We start from the raw sequence: 20,447 nt of genomic DNA, 5'->3' as shown, positions 1-20,447 counted from the left end.
ATCAGGATGTGGATGAAAAATACTACCCTGGAAAACAATTAAGACAAACATTCACATCCACAGATGAGATAGTTGCCCGAGAACAGAGGGCTCCCTGAGAGATAGAAAAGGTCTTGGAGAATGTGGGCTCTGGTTGGCCCAGTTGGAACCAGACCCCTTCACTTGTGGCCTGGGTGACCAAGGCACTTAACCACCCCAAATCTCAGAATCTTAGTTCTCCCCTGTATGATAATGGCACCTGCCTTATTGTGAAAATGAAATGAGTCAATGTGTGCAAAACTCTCAGCAAAGAATGATTACTTAATAAATGCAAGCTGCTGGTGACCAAGCCAGAACTGGGTAAGGTCAGGGTTCTTTCCCAGTCTCCACAGTGGCTGTTGTAAATCTTCCTTCCTGAACCCCCAGCATGTCCCTTCACAGCTCTTCTCTTATGTTCATAGAGAAAACAGAACCATGGTCAGATGGATGTGCTCAACTTCCTGCCACCAATGCAGGAAACTTATCTGCATCTCTACTCATGATTCCTTCTCTCCTTTCCTCCTGTTCCACATCTCCAGAGCCTCAGCTGCTCCTTTTTTTTTTTTTTTTAATAGGTAAACTCCACCCCCAATGTGGGGCTCAAACTCACAACTCCAAAATCAAGAGTCACCAGCTCTACTGACTGAGCCAGGCAGGTGCCCACAGCTCCTCCTTTCTGTAACCTACGTGTTCTCCTGCTCTGTGGACTCTGACTTTCAGCTGAAGTCTCTCCCATTTTTGGCTTCCCTTTCCAGATCCGTATCTACCTCTGGGATTCCTCCTGATTCTCTCCCCACTGCACAACCCCTCACGTACTTCATTTCTTCATAGCCACATGCCAATCTGCTGCTGCCTCAGGCACTCCAATGAATTGTTCTTTGGAGTCTTTTGAAAAACCCGATGTTCACTTCTTAGTCCTTATGTTTTTAGACTTCCTAGAATTCTTTTCTTGAGAAACTCTTCCTTGGATTTATTTTCCGATTTTCTCAAATCTGTCTGGCCATTCCTTTTCAGTTGCCTTTGCACTCCCTTTGAGAGTGTCAGCACACTCCATTTGACAGCCCGTAAAATGTAGTCATTCCTCTATTTTGTTTTTGTTGCTGTTGTTGTTGCTGTTGCTTTTGTCTTATGCTTTCTTTTCTTTTCATCCAACACATATTCCTGTATGATTCTATTCACTCTCATGTCTTTAATTCTATCTATATGCCACTCTCTTCTAAATTATTTCTCTAGTGCAATTCTCTCTCATATTCAGACTCCTATTCCCAATGCTCTCTGGATGTTTCTACTTGGATGTCACAGACATCTTATGTCTAATACTTCCCAAACTGAATCCATCATATTCTTCTCCCTGCTCAAAGAGCGTTACTCCCTCCATGTGCCCTTTATCAATGAACAGCACCACAGTTTGTCCAGTTGTTCAAGAAAAGAAAACTTGGGAGTCAGCCCAGGACTTCTCCCTCTCCTTTACCTGTACATCCAATCAATCATTAAGCCCTGCTGATGTTATTTTTGGGGATTCAGAATATTATTATTAAACGAATAGGTTTTTAACATCTACTACAACTAAAGCACTGTTTTGGGCATTGGGAAATAGCAGTGAATAGAGAGGCATGGTCTCTCCCCTTGAGGAGCTTTAAACCAAAGCCAGAAACTTTAGAGTTATCCTTGACTCATCCAGTTCATGACCAAGCCATGTTGATATTCTGACTTTTCTCACACCCATACTGCTTTTCTTTGTTCTTAATTATACTATGTCAGACTCTCATCTCTTGTGGATATTTGCAATAACCTTCACATTGATCTTCCTTCCCAGGAAGGAAGGAAAGAAGACTGTAGACTTCCCCTTTCAATCCTCCTTCATACTTCCTAAAGAATTATTCTTCTAAAACAAGAATTTCCCTCCTTCCCTTCTTAAAAATTTCCAATAGTTTTCAGGTGCCTTCCATCCAAATTCCAATTCTTTATCTTGGCATACAAGGTTCTTCATTATCCCTTTCTTGCCTGTCTAGTCTTATCTCTTGCTGTGACTGATTTCCCACCCTTAGAATTTCCTGACACACATTGAAACTTTATGTCTCTCTGGCTTTTCTCACTTTGAAATCCTCTGAACACCTTACCTAAAGCTTCCCTCGAGACATTCTCTATAGCATTGCCCTGCTTTTTGTCTTCATATGACTCACCACCACCTGGAATTTTCTTGTTTCCATAAAGTAATTTATTTATTTTCTGATATGCATCAATAAAATGTAAGGTCCATAAGAGCAGGAAACTTGTCCTTTTTTTAAAACCAATATATGTGTGGAATATTGCCTGACAATACAGCAGACACACAGATCAATATGTATTTGTTGAATACATAAATATGCCTCTAAGAGACTCAGGAAGCTTTTTCTTAGATAGCAATGTGTGTCTTCAGTGTATACTTTATAGCGACTTTAAGTCTAGTCTATATAGCATTTGAGAATACATATATAGATATAAATATTTATATATTTGTTTTTGTTTTGCTTTCATGACTCTTCCTGGCCTGCAGTTTATTTTGGAGAGCATATATACTGTATCTTATTCATCTTTGCATAGGGAAACCCAATTTTACAAACAATGATTTATATTTGCCTGTGAAGACAGACTGGTTTTTCGGGTGGAGTGAGCTGCATGCCAGAGTATGCCAGACACACCATCTGGGGTTCTAGTCTTGGTTCTCCACCTATAGCCCCACTGTCTTGTATCTTAGCCAAAGCAGTGGAGAGTCTGGTGACAGAAACTGAAGGAAATGGAGGAACTCTGTTGGGTTATTTTTCCAGTGATCAAATAACAGAAGTGTGAAAGGCATTCTACACACAAATTTGAATGAGCCCTGGATTCTCTGGATGTGAAGTGCACGCCTTTCTCCACTTTACACATATGTTGTAGAATGCCTCTCTGCCTTGACAGTTGCTACGAGTGTGTAGATCCTGCACTTCCACTTAAAGAGAAACTCCCAAGAGAAAACAGCCCCTGTAGTCTTCTTTCTTCTTCCATCAAAGTCTCTATGCTGACACTCCAGGAGCTTTGGAGATAACGGGGGAAATGGCCAGGTGAAGTGGCTTAGTTCTTGGACAGAGGAGATATAAAAATTTAGAACTTGGGCTCTTGCCACTTTATGCTATGTGGACTGAATAACAGGAAACCTGCCTGCACAGAGGGAAGATTAAAGTAGATTTTCAGGAAAAGGGGAGAGTCACATAGCATTCTACTTCAGCTCTGACTCCTTTGTTAATTGCTTTGTCCATCTAAAAGGATATCTCCTACTTATTTTCTCCTCTCACCTTTGCACCTTTGACCTTCCTGACCTAGCAATTCTTCCTAAACTCAGTTCTGAAGACACAGATTTCTTCTCTTTTTTCCTAGCTTGGGCCACGTTCATGCCCATTGGCATTTCGGTCGTCATTTACCCAACTCTTTCAACTGCTAATACATATCTTTCTAGTATTCTCTCATTTTGGCCCAAGCCTATTGTTAACTGTTATCCTAAGCTCTTTATATGATTCTGTTAAAGAACTGATCTGAATATTGAAAAATTCATTTACAGAGAATGTACAAAAGAAATATTCCAGAAAACAAGTACTCTGGAGGGAACAGAAAGAGCTTTTCAATAATCTATAGGAGACATAAAGAAGGAGTTATGGGCATGTGAAAATACTCTGGGTGTGTAACCATAGGTTTTATTGATTTCATCAGTGCATGAGGGTGGGGCAGTGGTAACACTAAAGACCTCTCCCCTCCACTTTTCTATCAACCAAATGATTTCATTCTAGAAACATTATAAAACAATGGAAATTGCATGAAACCAGCTGAGTAAATTCTGAAATTGTGTAAAAATAATAAAATTTTCACAAAGAAAAACTATAAAGACAAGGCTTACCACTATCAAGTACTTGATGCCACACTAAATGTTCTCACAGTTTGCTAATCCTCATAACACCTCTATAATATAGGTCACATATCCTCATTAGAGAGACACTGAGTGTTAGCAGAGCCAGGACCTGAGTTAATTGTTTTGAAATCTCGTCCACTTTTCACTAAGCCACTACTGAATCTAGGATTTAACACCTTCACAGGGAGGGCTTCCAGTTATTAATCAATTCATTCATTCAGTCCACAAATGGTATTAGGCACTACTATATGTTAGACAATGCCTGGTGGCCTTGAGTAGAACCTGAGTTTGTCTTACTTATCTAAAGACTTGCTTCCGGGGCACCTGGGTGGCTCAGTCAGTTAAGTGTCTGCCTTTGGCTTGGGTCATGATCTCAGGGTCCTGGGATTGAGCCCCACATCAGGCTCCCTGCTCAGCGGGGAGCCTGCTTCTCCCTCTGCCTCTGCTGTTCCCCCTGCTTGTGTTCTCTCTTTCTGTAGCTCTGTCAAATAAATAAATAATATATATATATTTTTTAAAGAGTTGCTTCCTCCATTCTTCTCAGATCTGCTCACTTTCCAGCACCCTTACCAGATCCTCATATCAGGAATCTTCTGAGAAGAGACTTTAGCTTCTAAGTCTCAAGGGTAATGGGAAAATTTTTAAAAAGGGCATGTTGCCCCTCCTCCAGGATGTACAAGGTTGAGGGATGGGATGCTTCTTGCGGCAGATGTATCCAGTGTGGTGAGAGTTGGAGTGACCTCAGGATTCTCCAGCACTGGAGTTTATAGCTTCTTTGCAGTGCTTGAGAACCCAATCTTGCCAGGCTTCCTCAACTCCGGTAACAATTACTTTATCCCCTTTGTGGGTTTCCCAATTGCAACCCTAGGGATAATGTACCTGGCAGATAATCCTCCAGGGAGATTCAAGGAATTAAAAGGTCTAGAAATTGTTCCAGGCTCCCAGGAAGGTTTGTAACACATGTCACCCCCTTCACCTTCCAAGAGGCTCCAAAACAACAAATATCAAACATTACACCAAAAACAAATAACCTTTTCCAGTATGAGTTGACTTATTCTCTAAATATAGGATTTATCTTCCCTGATTGCAGCACTCTGTCAACAACACCATCCTTGGGCTTCTGAATTGATTTATCAATGTTGCCTGAGATAAGAGGGCCCATTTTTGGGGCAAAGAAGATGAGACAATGGGCATATGGTCAGGATTCACTGGTTTTATCATGAACTCCATCCCACAAAGCACTCGGCCTGATCTAACAGTGAAATAGCCTTGTAAAGCCTCAGCTAATATGTCAACTTGGGGATAACACCCAGAAGTTTGGGGATGCCATATTTCAGGATGGTATATATGCATGGAAAAATAACCATCTATGGTAGTGTGTCCCCAGTGCTACAACCTATGTGTCTAGATGCCAAAGGGTGTGCATATGTTAGCTTTTTCTATATAACAAACCATTCTAAAACTTAGAAGCTTAAAACACCAACCATTGTTTATCTCACAATTATATGAGTCAGCAATTTGGGCTAGGCTCAGCTGGGTAGTTCTTCTGGCCTTGGCTAAACTCATTCAAATGCCTGCAGGTAGCATCTGGGTTCATTTAGGGCTTAGTGTTCTAGAATGGCCATACTGGGATGACACCTGTCTGCTCAATGTGATCTCTCATCCTCCAGAAGGATGGCCCAGGTTGTTCATATGGTAGGGGCAGATTTGTGAGAGAGTAAAACCATGAAAGGCGTCTTGAAGTCTAGGTTGAAAACTGGCACAATGTCACTTCTACTGCATTCTGTTGGCCAATGCAAGTCACAAGACCAACCCAATTTCAAAGGATGGGGAAAGAATCTGCCTCTTGGTGGAAGAGCTTCAAAGTCACATGGCAAAAAGACATAGATTCAGGAAGGAGAGCAAAATTGTGGGCAGTTTTGCAATCAACCAAAGATGAAAGTAGGATCCATCCATCTATCTATCTATCTATCTATCTATCTATCTATCTATCTATTATCTATAACATATCTATATATATGTGAAATATATATATACACACATATTATATATTAAATGTATATATATACATACATATATAAAAGTGTGTGTGTGTATATATATGTGTATATATATATATATATATTTTTTTTTTTTTACCATTTCTCCAAATGATATGGTTTTAGAGTTTGTGTTTTTCATCCCTCTACCTCTAGGTCAGCCATATTTGATTCTAAGGAAGAGAATGTTTCCATGAGGAAACACAAGAGGGGTTTCACTGAACTTGAAGCTATGACTACCTTATGGCCTCTTTGGGATCCTCATGCCACTAGACCAGTAAGTGAAGAAAGGGGTTATGATACTGGTGGAGGACGATTGACCTTGATTATCATGTAGATGACTGTGTAGATCATGGGGATGCTACACATAAGGTAGGGAATGAGTATATCTGGAGCCTGGGTGTGAATGTGGAATTGCAGCAGCCATGATTATATAAGAGGAAGACAAGTAATGGTATAGTTCCCTTAAGGATAAATGTCTGGACCACCATTCCAGGCAAACAACACAGGCTAAACTGACAGCTGAGGATAAATCAAATCTACTTTTGGTCAAAAGCTTCCGAACAGCTTACAGCAGTGAGATTGTAGCATTTTTATTAAATCTCTCTCTCTTTTTAAAGATTTTATTTTTAAGTAATCTCTACACCCAGAGTGAGGCTGGAACCCACAACCGTGAGATCACCTACTGAGCCAGTCTGGTGCTCTGCTAAATCTCTTGCACTAAGAGTTTATAAAGATCGTTGGGTGCCTGGGTGGCTCAGTCGGTTAAGCATCTGACTCTTGATCAGTAGGCCCAGTGTGGAGCCTACTTAAAAAAAAAAAAAGATTTTATAGAGATTGTGCTGGCAGCCACCTTGCAGGGGACCCTGTTTGCTTGGACACAAAGGGATCTTAATGTTGTCAGGGGTGGACTGTTTCAGGAACCTTTTGAGTACCACCTGAGATCATCGGGGCCTCACATTTTTCTAATTTCAACCACTGCTGCAGTAGTTAGCTCTGTGAGCTCTATTTTTATTGGGGTGCCACTTGACAATGCCGCAGCTTGGGCCTCTACAGCTCCTCTAATACTCCAACACCCTGGTAGAGGGTAGGGAGACTGCTTAGTTAGTGCTGCATGGACTGAAATTTGACCAATGGGGAATGGAGCTGCTGGGTAAATATTTCTCCTTTCTTTCTTCTTGGGATACGTCCTAAGACCTGTTTCAGGGGAGTGCACGTGGCCAAGCACCCAGGGATATGTCCTAAGACCTGTTTCAGGGGAGTGCACGTGGCCAAGCACCCAGGGATACGTCCTAAGACCTGTTTCAGGGGAGTGCACGTGGCCAAGCACCCAGACCTGTTTCAGGGGAGTGCACGTGGCCAGGCACCCAGGGATACGTCCTAAGACCTGTTTCAGGGGAGTGCACGTGGCCAGGCACCCAGTTACTCACACTGGCGGCACCTGATGACAAGCCCACTTTTCTTCCCTGTTCTGCTCCCCTTCTTTTACTCCTGATGCTGTATCACACTCTGCACTAGGTACTTGCACACAGGCCTTTGTTTCAAGTTCTGTTTTCCGCAAAAGCCTCGGCTGAGACGCAGAATCTGGGGGCCTATAGAAATGATCTTGATTATAAACAGGGATTTTGGCGTTATTGCATGTCATAGACATTTGCAGTCATAAGGGGGGAGATCTCACGGGGAGAGATTTTAGAGAAGGAAGAGCACTTAAGACCAAGGTTTGAGGCACTTCAACATTTAATGATTGGCCAGTGGAGGGCTGGAGTCTAAATGCAGTTGGGAGGAAAATCCAGAGAAGTCAGTGGAAAACTCATTAGGTAAATTAAAGGATAAGCTGCCATAACAAAAGACCCTGAAAATGTAGTGGCTTAAAGAAGGTCCTTTCTGTGCTTCCACCTCACCTCTGTCTCCGTCTCTCTCTCAGCCTTGCTCTCAGGCAGTGGTGTAACTGGTCAACATCTGTGGAACATTTCTGCTCCATTTTCTTTTTTTTTCTTAATATTTTATTTATTTATTTGACAGAGAGAGACACAGAGAGAGAGGGAACACAAGCAGGGAGTGGGAGAGGGAGAAGCAGGCTTCCCACAGAGCAGGGAGCCCGATGTGGGGCTCGATCCCAGGACCCTGGGATCATGACCTGAGCCGAAGGCAGACGCTTGATGACTGAGCCACCCAGGCGCCCCTGCTCCATTTTGTTCTAAGTGGCTCCCAGTATTGGAGGATTTGCCAAGATCTGTTCGTGTCCCAAAAGGGAGGCTTTCAGGCAACTCCTTGATGTAGGCTGATTGGAAGTTGGCCCATCGGACAGCAGATTTAAAGTTTATAAACATACCTCTTTCAAGGGAAGATGGCATGTCTGGCTCCTCCCTCTGTGCTGCTGGTGGGGAATTGTCTTTGTTTTGCTACTGTCCTGTCAAACCTAGCAACACAAGCCCCACTGGCCACCAGAGCACAGCCTCCGAGGAATGTGTCCCCCAGGCAGCAGCCACAACAGCTGAGTGTCAGACGTGTGCACAAGCTCCTTTCACAGAGGCCCACAGGGCACGGTGAAGACGGTGCTTGTCGGCCTCCAGGCCTTTGGAAAGGCTTGCAATTGGCCCCGAGGTGGGCGTTCATTTAGAACCACCCCCTCCCACTCCAGTGCGGCTATGAAGATCTGAAAATTGGCTTCTTTCATAGAATATCTGGGTGTTTCAGTTTGCTGCGCTGGGGGCAGGCCCAGCCAGTTAGGAACTGTTTCTGTTCGCTTCAGCCCTGTGGGACCCAGGAGTGTAAACCCACTAGGGCTCTGCTGGGAGGGGCGTGGGTGCCTCCTTATTCCTCCCCACAGAACCCTCACTGACGGCAGTGGGGCGGTGTGGCCACATTACTCCTGGGTGCTGATGACATTTGTGCATCTCCACCAGGCTGCCACGAAATCACATCAGCTTGGACTTGGCGGGGTGGGAAAGGGGCCACAGGCTTTTCTGGAATACAGCGGTTAGTGTCCAAAAGTTTTTTGCTTTTCTAAGTCCTTTGGCTAGAGAGACGAGGTCTTGATGCTTTTCTTTGGTCTGTGCCCATTGGCGTTCCTGTTGCTTCTCCAGCACCCAGTCAGTGCTGTCATATGGAAGAGGGCAGCTCAGGGAACACAGCACAGTGTTGTTCCTCAGGCCCCGAGGCCTCGAGCCTGTGTGCCTCCTACTCTTCCACGGTGTTCCTATGTTGTGTGATACACAGTGTCCAAGATTTTCGGCTCTACTTTTCAAAGCACATGTTCTGCCATTGTAAAGATGACCCCTAATGGGAGTTAAAAGGCTCTCCTATTGGACTGTCTGATGCTTGCCTCCATGCATGAGGGTGGCCAGCTCTGGCCCAGATGTGCTTGCACATGTGGAAGGCTGGTGGGCACTTTTAAGTTCCTGCAAATGAAAAGGACAATCATTTCCAGCTCATTAGACCTAATCATGGAAGCAGAGTATGAAGTAATGGTGCTATTGGTATTTGGTTGAAAATGCTAGTCCGGTGTCCTGTTTCTTCAGATTTCTTAGCTAGTGTACCACGTGTTGGTATTCTGGGTCAGATAAATCACATTTCTCCTGCAACAAACACTTTGGAATAATTCAGATCTATTGACTTAATAATTCCACTTTAGAGCAACTTTAGAGCAATTTTATTTTTTAAGATTTTATTTATTAATTTGAGAGAGAGAGAGAGAGAGTATGCACGAGCAGGGGGGAGGGGCAGAGAGAAGGGAGAAACAGGCTCGCCGCTGAGCAGGGAGCCCAATGCGAGGCTTGATTCCAGGATCCTGGAATCATGAAATCATGACCTGAGCCAAAGGCAGATGTTTAACTGACTGAGCCGCCCAGGCGCCCCCACAAGGCATTTAATTAGACAACTAAGCTTTTAGATATATGTTTCGTAGATATATATTTCTCCTTATTGTTACTTCATTTTTTTATATGAAAAGTCTATTCCAATTAACAAAACAATTTTATTTCATATATATAAACACTTATTTTGTCCCTGATGAAACCCTCCATTTCTTCATTTGTATTCAAATTACCTTCTCTCTTCTTCTGGGATATGGCTATCAATTTTTGATTTTTTATTATCTGATATATTAATTAACTGCTCAAACAAAACTGTGTTGGATATCCATTATGTGCAGAGCACTGACAGAGGATCTGGGACGGTAAAGGCAATGACTTCCCACCTCTCTTTCCTCCTTCCAGTAAGACCCGGAACTTCTCCTTGGATTGAATTTGCCCAGTAATTATTCAGTTTTTATTTGTTTGTTTTAAGTAATCTCTCTGTCCAATGTGGGGCTTGAAGTCATAACTCTGAGATCAGGAGTTGCATGCTCTACCAGCTGAGCCAACCAAGTGCACCCAGGTTTTTGTTTTTGTTTTTTCTTTTTAAATCCTTGCTGTCTTTATGTAGGCTCAGCAATTCTAGTCCAACATACCATGTGGAGACAGATTTGGCTCAAATTGGACTGAGAAAGACAAATACCATATGATCTCACTTATATGTGGAATCTCAAAAACAAAACAAATAAATACAACTAAAAGCAGAATCACACCTATAAATACAGAGAACAAACTGATGGTTTCCAGGGTGAAGGGGTTTGGGAGGGTGAGCAAAATGGGTGAAGGGGAGTGGGAGGTACAGGCTTCCAGTTATGGAATGAATAAGTAAAGATAATAAAAGGCATAGCACGGGGAATATGATCAGTGACATTGTAATAACATTGTATGGTGGTTGTATGGTGACGGAGGGCAGCTACACTTGTGAGCATAATGTATAGATAAATTGAGTCACTATGTTGTACACGTGAAACTAATGTCCCATTATGTGTCAACTCTACTCAAATAGAAACATTAAAAAAAGAAGTTACAACTTTCCAAGTTGGAAAGAATTTTAGGAGGTTTTTCTGTAAATCCCCTCAATTTCTGGACAAAGCATCAGTACAGAGAAGGTAGGGGCTTTTCCTTATATCACACAGCTATTACATGGGAAACTGTATCTTCCATCATGTATTCTGAGTTTAAACCTGGATCAGGATATGGAGCTTGAGGGCAGCCTGAGACAGGACGGCATATCGTGAGTGACTATAGGGGAATTATCAGGGTAACCAGGATGCCAGTCTTGGTGACTGCGAGGTCAGTTGATCCCTTTCTTAGAAGTGGAGAAGCCAAAAGGAAAAGCTCCTGTTTTGGGTTGAATCATGCCCCCCCAAAAGATATGTTCATGTCCCAACAGCTGGTGTATGTGAATGTGACTTTATTTGAAAATAGAGTCTTTGCAGATGTAATCGAATTTAAATGAGGTCATTCATGATGAAGGTGGGCTTTGATCCAGAATGTTCAGTGTCCTCATGAGAAGGGAAAACAGACACAGACACAGAATACAGGGAGAACACCAGGTGACCATGGAGACAAAGGCTGGAGCAACAACGAATCTGTCTGCCAGAGGGTGCCAAGGATCGGGCATCATGGCTCAGCCCATTAGACATCTGAGGCTTCATCTCAGCTCAGGTCATGATCTCAGGGAGGTGAGATCGAGCCCCACATAGGCTCTGTGCTGGGCATGGCTCTTCCTTAAGATTCTCTCCCTCTCCCTCTGTTCCTCCCCCCCCCCCAAAAAAAAACAAAGAAAGAAAGGAAAAAACAAAACAAACACTAAGGATTGCTGACAATGCCAGAAGCTAAGAGAAGGGCATAGAACACATTCTCCTTTAGAACCTTCCGAGAGAGGGTGTCCTGCATGACAGCTGACTTTGGACTCGCCTCCAGAACCGTGAGAGAATGGTGTCTTGTTTAAGTCCACAGTGAGTGGTACTTTTTATGTCAGCCCCAGGAAATGAATACAGCCACCTTTGGTGGGGGAGACATATTAATTGTAAATATCCATGTAGCTATGTCAGGACTGACAATGGGCAGTGTAAGATTTTACTTGGGAAGGGACTCCGAGCCTGATACCATTTGACAATTATTCTTTGGTGGTTCAGTTGAAGTACCATCATTTTTAAAGGGGGAAATGGCTAAAAAGAGAACTAAAGGTAAAGTACATAGAGTTTTAAAAGAATCAGAATAGTAATGGTTGCTGCCAAGTGAGTATATCTAGGATGAATAGTTTCATGAAGACCATTTCAAGCTGAGGGCGCCTGGGTGGCTCAGTTGGTTAAGCGACTGCCTTCGGCTCAGGTCATGATCCTGGAGTCCTGGGATCGAGTCCCACATCGGGCTCCCTGCTCAGCAGGGAGTCTGCTTCTCCCTCTGACCCTCTTCCCTCTCGTGCTCTCTATCTCTCATTCTCTCTCTCTCAAATAAATAAATAAAATCTTTAAAAAAATAAAATAAAAATAAGACCATTTCAAGCTGAGAGTGGCCGATAACATGGCTCGATGTCGGGTGACGGGGAAAATGCACTGTAGAAAAAGTGTGACTTCAGTCAGAACTACTAGTTCTTTGCATTTACATTGTGCTTTCTAATTTATTAGGAGTTTTCACATTCTCTATATTATTTATTTCCCATAGCACCAAGAGTCAACATTATCAACATTGTCACTGTCTTCAGAGACCATTATATACAAGTGAGCACACTCTGGAATAGGGAGGTTAAATTCTTTTCTTGAAATGTCACAGTTTTAAATGATGGGGCCAAAATGTGGACCTAGACATACAGACTCCAAAATTATGTTCTTTCCATTGGACTTTGGGATATTTTTAAATTGCTTTTAATAAGCCCCTACTCTTACCAGGTAGAGACTAACGGTTACCAAAAGTCAGTGATCAACTGTTCTTAATGTTTTAGTCAGCGTGCTGAGCATGCAAAGATCTCCTCACTGTGATTATAAACTTTATGTTTATAATTTATAATGTTAAGGTGTTAATAATGTAGAGAACTTAATTACACAAGAATTATAGGGTTGGTCCCCAAATGGCCAAACTTAAAAGAATTTTAATGTATGAAAATAGAAATTGGCTCCAACTGTTTTAAGTTTCCTTGTATATTCAGCAGCCTGAGCAGGGATTTGTTCAGTGGTCAAATATTCAAAGAAGACATAGTAAACCAAATTTTGGAAGCTTCCTAATGCACGTGTTTTGTGTGTATGTACATGGTTGTGTATTTGGGAGTGGGAGGGTGTGGGTGAGGGAAATGTAGCCAGGGATTTATGGCCTCTTTCCACACGTTTGGGCTTCTAGTGCTCTCAGTTATATCCTCATCACAATCACTCTACCTAGTTGGTTTAGGTTCCAGGAAATTCCCAGCAAGATGAAATAGTTTGGGAGCATCCTTCAAGAACCCCAGAGGAGCAATGGAGCGTCCAGCTCCAGAGTGGGAGAACGTTTCCGTGAAAGGGTCAGAGTCATGCCTTGTGCAGAGAGGGTGAGGGACTGTGTGGTATGTTGAACAGGGAGCGAGCACGTTTGTTACCACTGACTCTGGGTGGAAATGCAGTGAACATATGCACGATGTCCATGTGTGTGAAAGTTCCTTCTATAAGTGAACTACCTCTGAGTATGGAATAACTAAAAAAAATGCTTGCTCTGCAGTCTGGCACTGTATTTTACCTCACTTCTAATGACTTCAATCCATTCTGAGCTTTTTGTACCTTGAGAATTCTATTGCCCATCATTTTATTGTTTTCTCTGTCATTCTGTCATTTTCCTCCTGTTTTCACTTTTAGGGAGTATTCTCTGTTTTCTGTGTAACTGGAATCTCTGTGTATATGTCCTGTCTGTTTCAGCTTCTGTCATTTGTCCTTCTGGATTTGTCGTCTGTCTCTTTCCCTTTTCTTGGAGGCTTTTCCTTTTCACGTTCCCCTCTTAGGCTCTTTATCTGTTTACCCAGTGGTAACCACAGATCCCAACACAGGGCAGCAGTGCAGGGACAGTGGAATCTCACTTAGTAGGAAGGTTGGGCTCTTCCCACTGCTTCCCTCAGATGGGGGACAAGTAATGAGGAGAGGATCAGAGAGCTGGGAACAACTCAGAGACCAGAAGTAGCCTCTTGGAGAATGTACTGAGCTGGTGGCAGTTTGGATCTTTGAGATGAAAGACTGTCCTCACAATTGCAGCTTTGCAGGGAGGATGGTGTCCAGGCTCCTGCTGGAGAAATATTCTTGCTCCTTCCTTTTTCAATTATGTTGCTTTTCGGTAAAATCTTATTTTGGTAGGTATTCATTGGAGTCCGCCTGTGTGATTCCTTACAAGTCCTTGATAGTGTATCTTTTTTGTCTAAAGTTAGCTTTTCCAAATGTGATTTTATCAGCCACTTTCATCCTTTTAAAAATACTCTTCATCATTTATATTATTTTTATATAGTAACTTTGTTTCCTGCTTTCTTATTGTCATAGGTATAATACTGGGTACAACACTGTCATATAAAAATATGACATATAAATTGACCGACATATAAATCGTTTAATTTAAAGAATCATGGAAAAGTGAATGGTCATGATATTGACACCCTTCACTAGAACCTGGACAGAACCTTGGACTCTACTCAACTGCACACCTTTCTCTCTATTTTGATCTTGACTTTGTTATAATCAGCCTTTTGATATCGTTTTTAGTTTTTACCATAATTTTTTATTCTAGCTATAGTCTTACCACCCATATTCGAATTCATAAAGAATAATTTGTTTTACTTGTTTTTGAGCTTTATGTAGACGGAAGGATTACTTTGCGACTTGCATCATTTGCTCAGCACTTTGTGTGAAAAACAGTTTCTGTTTGTTTAGCCGATGTTCTTTAGCAGGCTCCACACCCAGCGTGGAGCCCAGCACAGAGCTTGAACTCATGACCCTGAGATCAAGAGTCAGATCCTTAAGGGAGTGAGCCATCCAGGTGTCCCTGTTTAGCTAAGATTTGTTCATATTGTTGTAAAGTACTCTTTTATAAAAACGGGCCACAGTTTACCTAGTTTACCATTATAAGCATTTGGATTGTTTCTAGTTTCCATTAATACAAACAATGCTGCTGTTGGCCGTCCTTATATGCGTATCTTGGAGTAGGTGCCTGAGCGTTATCCTAGATAATATTGAGTCTAGGATGTAAGTGTGGGTCCACATTACTACATAAGGCCACACTATTATTAAAGCCATTTGAGCATGTAAGGCTGCCAGGGGATGCAAAGTGTAACAGCAGGTAATAGCAGGACTGTGATTCCCTCCCTCTTCGAAGGACACCCTGGCTACAGAGTCTGCCAATTTTCCCTCTAACTCCCAGGAGGGAATCTAACTGCTTTGGGAATAACTGAGAAAATTCAAATCTAAGAACATTTTTAGCAGGAAGTAGTTTATCTCTTCTGGTCGAACATGATAAATGAAATTGAAACTTATGGACCTACGAGAAATAGCCACAAACAACCCATCAACTTCCTTCTGTTTTTCTGTAGTGATTATTTTAATTAACCCGGTAAAGTCAAAATCATTTGGAACTTAAATGCAAAGACTAGTTGAATTTAAATAAACAATGTATGTTTTATTAAAAACACAGATAATGTTATTTAAAGATTTTACTGATTTATTTTAGAGAGAGCAAACATGAGAAAGGGGAGGGGCAGAGGTAGAGGGAGAAGCAGACTCCCTGCCGAGCAGGGGGCCTGATGCGGAGCTCAGTTCCAGGACCCTGAGCTCATGACCTGAGCCAAAGGCAGACACTTAACTGACTGAGCAACCCAGATGCGCAAAACACAGATAATTTTTATAAAAATTGTTTGAGTACATCATTAAAACCTGTGGATATAAACTGAAGAGTGTTTTAGAGGATTTGAGGGTTTTTTTTCCTTTGCCACATTAGAAGTTTGGTAGAATTTGGTTGCCCTCCTTTATATTCATGGTAAAGATAAGAATTGCCTAAATATTAGCTCTGTGATCCCATATATATGATGGTTATCAATGAAATTAAGAATTTATTTACATATTTACATTAAAATTAAGTAACTGAATAGACTCTTACTTATATATTTAGAAGAAATTTTTGGGTGATTGTGACAAAAAAACTGAAGTGTTTTGTAAAACATGTAGGTCATTCATAGATGTGAACAAGGTGGTTTGGGAGATCTAGGGAGTTATTTGTCCTCTGTGAAATATATGAAATAACAAAAGAGATGGATGAGGTCTCCTCTGGCTTTGTCCTTGGTTGTCATTCTCCCTGAGGACTGCCATCTCTGGACCGCTCAGTGACAGGGGCTCATTAGCAGTGTGGGCATCTGCTCCCCAGAGACGTCAGCCAGGGAAACACATTTGGTTCTCAGTGCCAGCCCAGCCACAGCTGAGCGTCACAGCACCCTCTCCTGTGCTCATACAGGCAGGCCATTGTATTCGGGAAAGCATAGTGAGAGTTTGCAAGGGACTTCACCTCCTACCTCCTAGAGGCAAAGTGTACTCTGTACCACCTGAAGACACGTGAACTCATCATGAGAAAGCATCCTTTTGCTCAGGAAAAATCTATGGATAAGCCAGTGCTGGTATAGTCAGCCTTTGCATTTACTGCATATAATTGATTCTACATGTCCAAGGGCCAATCCCCCGTACTGTCATTAGGCAGTGACTTGGAAAGGAGGTAGGGAAATAGCTTAGAATCCACAGAGAGGGTGAACAAAGGTGAGTGAAAAGGAATTCGGTCTCTGTGTTGCTTTTGGAATTGGCAACTTAGCTTATTTTCAGTTGCAATTGTTGTTGAAACAGAAAAACTATTGGTTTGCATATGTGGTCCATTGTCTAAAGAACAGACCGTGGAAATTCACCAAATATAAGAACTAAATTTAGTTGTTCATTATAGACCACCAAGTTGTTCCCAGACATTTCATTCTACTGTAGTACATTCAGGATGCATATGGGGAAAATAATTTAAATATGTATATTTAATGGTAATAAAATATGCCCTTCAGTAGGAGAATAAGAGAGTATGCATATGTGTAAAAGTATTAGACTATATGCTTCCATGCTTTTTTTCGTCCTTATTGTCTGTGAAATTAGATATTTGTTCTCTCTGCATAAAACTCATTGTCAGTATTTATAGTTTCTAAATGGTCATTTTCTCCCTTAGGAGTTACTAAAATATCTAAAATATAAAATATTATGGCGTTTTAAAAATACTATGTTGTAAATAACAATAGGGGAGTTCCATTTTGTGAATATTGTGTGAGCGCTTCTCTATTTTGACATTATTTTAATAAGAAATGATGATCATTCAAGTGAGTACAAATACCAATCTGAAGAAAAAAGGTAGGAAGACTCTTGAGTGTCTAATTGATGAATTAGGCAAATGACAAGTTCTGTGTGTGTGTGTGTGTGTGTGTGTGTGTGTGTGTGTGATTGCACTGAGGTGATGTGTGAGGTACACTGGGTTCCATCCTTCTATCCTTGCCCAGGATCCTGAATGGACTCTTGTATGAATGCCGTTGGTGCCCTGCTCGGATGCTGTCTACCTGGCTGCTGATCCAATCCTTACCCTATGTGTTAGGAACATGGGCTGCAAGGTTCACAGCCATTCCCTTCTTCAGAGATTTGCCCTCAGCTGAAAGGGAGCCACTTTGCCAGGTGGTCTCAGGGACAGGGTGGGGGCAGCTCACAGCCAGCGACAGACTCATGGGATAGACAAAAGGCTGCCAATGCCAAGGCAGGACTAAACCTGATGCAATTCATATAGAGGGGACTGTTCTAATATATCTGAGGTCACCTCAGACCTTTGAACCAGAGGCATCATTAAAGCAATAGTGATTCAGTTGTAGCCCTGAGGCTGTAGAAACTTTGCCCGCACTATTTTAGGATTCATTCAGGAACTGGATACGGCAGGGTTTGTATCTCAAATATATCAGTGAATGTTACGTATTTGAAATATCTTCAATATAGACATTGTCTTGAGATCTTTGGTCTTTACAATGTGTAAAGACCCCTTTCCCTACCTCCTACCAAAATTGGTAAATTGAACACTCACGGGAATTGCTCTATCATCTTATGTGCGCCGGTATTAAGCATTTAACTTCTTTCATTTGATGCCTGTTCTCTTAATTATTATTGTAAAAATGTATTTTTGTGAGATGTCATTTCCAATTATTTTCTTTTTTTGATGGTAATTATTACTTAGAATGCTGTCTTCTTTTATTTTGTAGAATCTAATCATTGTTATTTTGCCTAATAACATTTTTCTCTCTCTATGTAACATGTGCTTTTTTCAAGTATTTAGTTTTTATATGCAAAGTAATAATTTATGTATGGATTTGTAACTTGATTTTTCTATATATCATATCATGATACTTAGTAGGGACACCATTCTGTGCACCTGTACCTAGGATGGTTGTGTTTCATATTTCCAGCCACTATTATTTACGTAGTTTGTGTTAGAGGAATCAATGTTTCTTACTCCATTCAGTAGTTTGATGCTTACCTATACAGAGAGGATGGTTAGTCTAATTACACAATTTTTAAAATGTGGTAAGAAGGAAATGAAATGTAATTTCTTATTAACCTTAGTCTAGACATATTCTTTCTCTTGGAAGATGTGTTCTGTGGTGGTGCCCAGAGATTGGAGATGGGTGGATGCTGAGGAGGGGAGGAAGAAGGGAAAAAAGTGACCCAATCAGCAGAACATACTCTGGAGAATTGAAGGGAGAATGCAATGCACAGCCTGATCTTTCTCATATGCAGTGTTACTAAATGATAATGATTTTCCTGAGTGGAATGAGAAAAATAAAAGTAGGATGATAGCCTGTGACATGAGTGTTCTAGTTCCCTCCCGTGTGCTCTCCAGCAAGGCACCAGAAGCAATTGTAACATTCAGAGGCAATCACATTCTTTTTTCTCTTTTAGTGGGCATCTGCTTTGCCTGTTATTTTATTTTTCAACCTAAAATAATATTCGTTATTATCCCTGTTAGATTGGTAGTCATTCAGCATTCTTTAAATATATATATACACACATACATATATAATCCTATAAAGCAGCAAATCATTTGTACAAGTTCATCTCGCCAGAGTTTTGTCTTTTCTCACCTGCCTTCTTAGTCCTTATGGATAATATAATTCCGGGTACTGGTTGGAATAGGGTCCCCTACTCCTCCACCATCTTTCCCCCCTCAGTACATCATTTATTTAAATAGTTACTGATAAAATCCCATGGCCCTGTCTTTAACATGATACATCCACTCCCCAACAACTGTTTATTATTTGAAGATTTCTTTTAAAAATTGCTAAATGCTTGGTCCTGACAGGAAACATGTGCTAACAGAGGATGGAACAGAAAAATGGCAGTTCTTTCACTGGGTTTATCCTGCTGGGTTTCTCTGACCGGCCTCAACTGGAGCTAGTCCTCTTTGTGGTTCTTCTGGTCTTCTATCTGTTCACTCTGCTGGGAAACACCGCCATCATTGCCTTGTCCCACCTGGACCCACATCTTCAGACTCCCATGTACTTTTTCCTCTCCAACCTAAGCTTTCTGGACCTGTGTTACACGACCAGCACTGTCCCGCAGCTCCTGGTGCATCTCAGGGGAGCAGACAAGTCTATCTCCTTTGGTGGCTGTGTGGCTCAGCTGTTTGTTGCTCTAGGGTTGGGATCCACAGAATGCATTCTCTTAGGGGTCATGGCATTGGACCGCTATGCAGCCATCTGCAAGCCCCTGCAGTACACAGTGATCATGCACCCCCGTCTCTGTGCCCTCATGGCTTCTGCATCGTGGTCCATTGGTTTTGCCAACTCCTCATTGCAGACAATGCTCATCTTTATTGTACCACTTTGTGGGAAAAATAAAATAGACCACTTCTTTTGTGAGATCCCCCCACTGCTCAAGCTTGCCTGTGTTGACACCACTGTGTATGAGTCTGAGATGTTCTTCGTCAGTGTGATCATTCTCCTCATACCTGTGGCATTAATCACAGTCTCCTATGGTCAGATTGTCAGGGCAGTCTTAAGAATAAAGTCAACTGCTGGGCAAAGGAAAGCGTTTGGGACATGTGGGTCCCACATCACAGTGGTCTCCCTGTTCTATGGCACGGCCATCTACGCTTACCTCCAGCCCAGCAACAACTACTCCCAGGATCAGGGCAAGTTCATTTCTCTGTTCTACACCATCGTCACCCCCATGGTCAACCCCGTCATATATACACTGAGGAACAAGGATGTGACGGGAGCAATGAAGAAGGTGCTTTGGAGGGGCCATGACTCTAGATGACTGGGCAGAAAGACCCTTTGATGGAAGACGTTGAATGCCAGAGCACTTAAGATGATTGTGTCCCCCCGCATGTCACCCAAAGTTTCCTCTGACAACTCTCAAGGGAATTTCCTTACCTCATTCTTTTATGCAAGTGAGTGCTCAAAATCTAAGTCCATAGACTCATGCAGCCTCCAGAGATGCTGCCTTAGTGTTCCTAGAGTGCCTGAATCATTACTATTTTAAAAAGCTCCACAGATTTTTCTTATTTCCCCCCACTATGGGAACATAGTTTCATTTCTACTTAGAAGGAGACATTCAGGAA

At 41.9% G+C, this 20,447-nt stretch overlaps 1 protein-coding gene across 1 annotated transcript; it reads left to right on the top strand.

Annotated features, from left to right (window-relative positions):
* Window positions 1–6,178: 6,178 nt before the first annotated feature.
* Window positions 6,179–20,143, top strand: LOC118357153 (putative olfactory receptor 2B8). Its single transcript, XM_035728409.1, has 2 exons — window positions 6,179–6,253; window positions 19,185–20,143. The coding sequence occupies exon 2, from the start codon at window positions 19,205–19,207 to the stop codon at window positions 20,141–20,143; it is 939 nt and encodes a 312-aa protein (XP_035584302.1). The 5' UTR covers window positions 6,179–6,253; window positions 19,185–19,204.
* The last annotated feature ends 304 nt before the right edge of the window (window positions 20,144–20,447 follow it).

This window comes from Zalophus californianus, chromosome 7 (genome assembly GCF_009762305.2).
Source record: "Zalophus californianus isolate mZalCal1 chromosome 7, mZalCal1.pri.v2, whole genome shotgun sequence".
In the NCBI taxonomy this organism is placed as follows: Eukaryota; Metazoa; Chordata; class Mammalia; order Carnivora; family Otariidae; genus Zalophus; species Zalophus californianus.
Note: the sequence above shows the minus strand (reverse complement) of the source record. Positions and strands in the feature narration are given on the sequence as shown.

Excerpts from the sequence above, each read along its gene's own strand:
- LOC118357153 (XM_035728409.1), top strand. The coding sequence starts at position 19,205 with ATGGAACAGAAAAATGGCAGTTCTTTCACTGGGTTTATCCTGCTGGGT.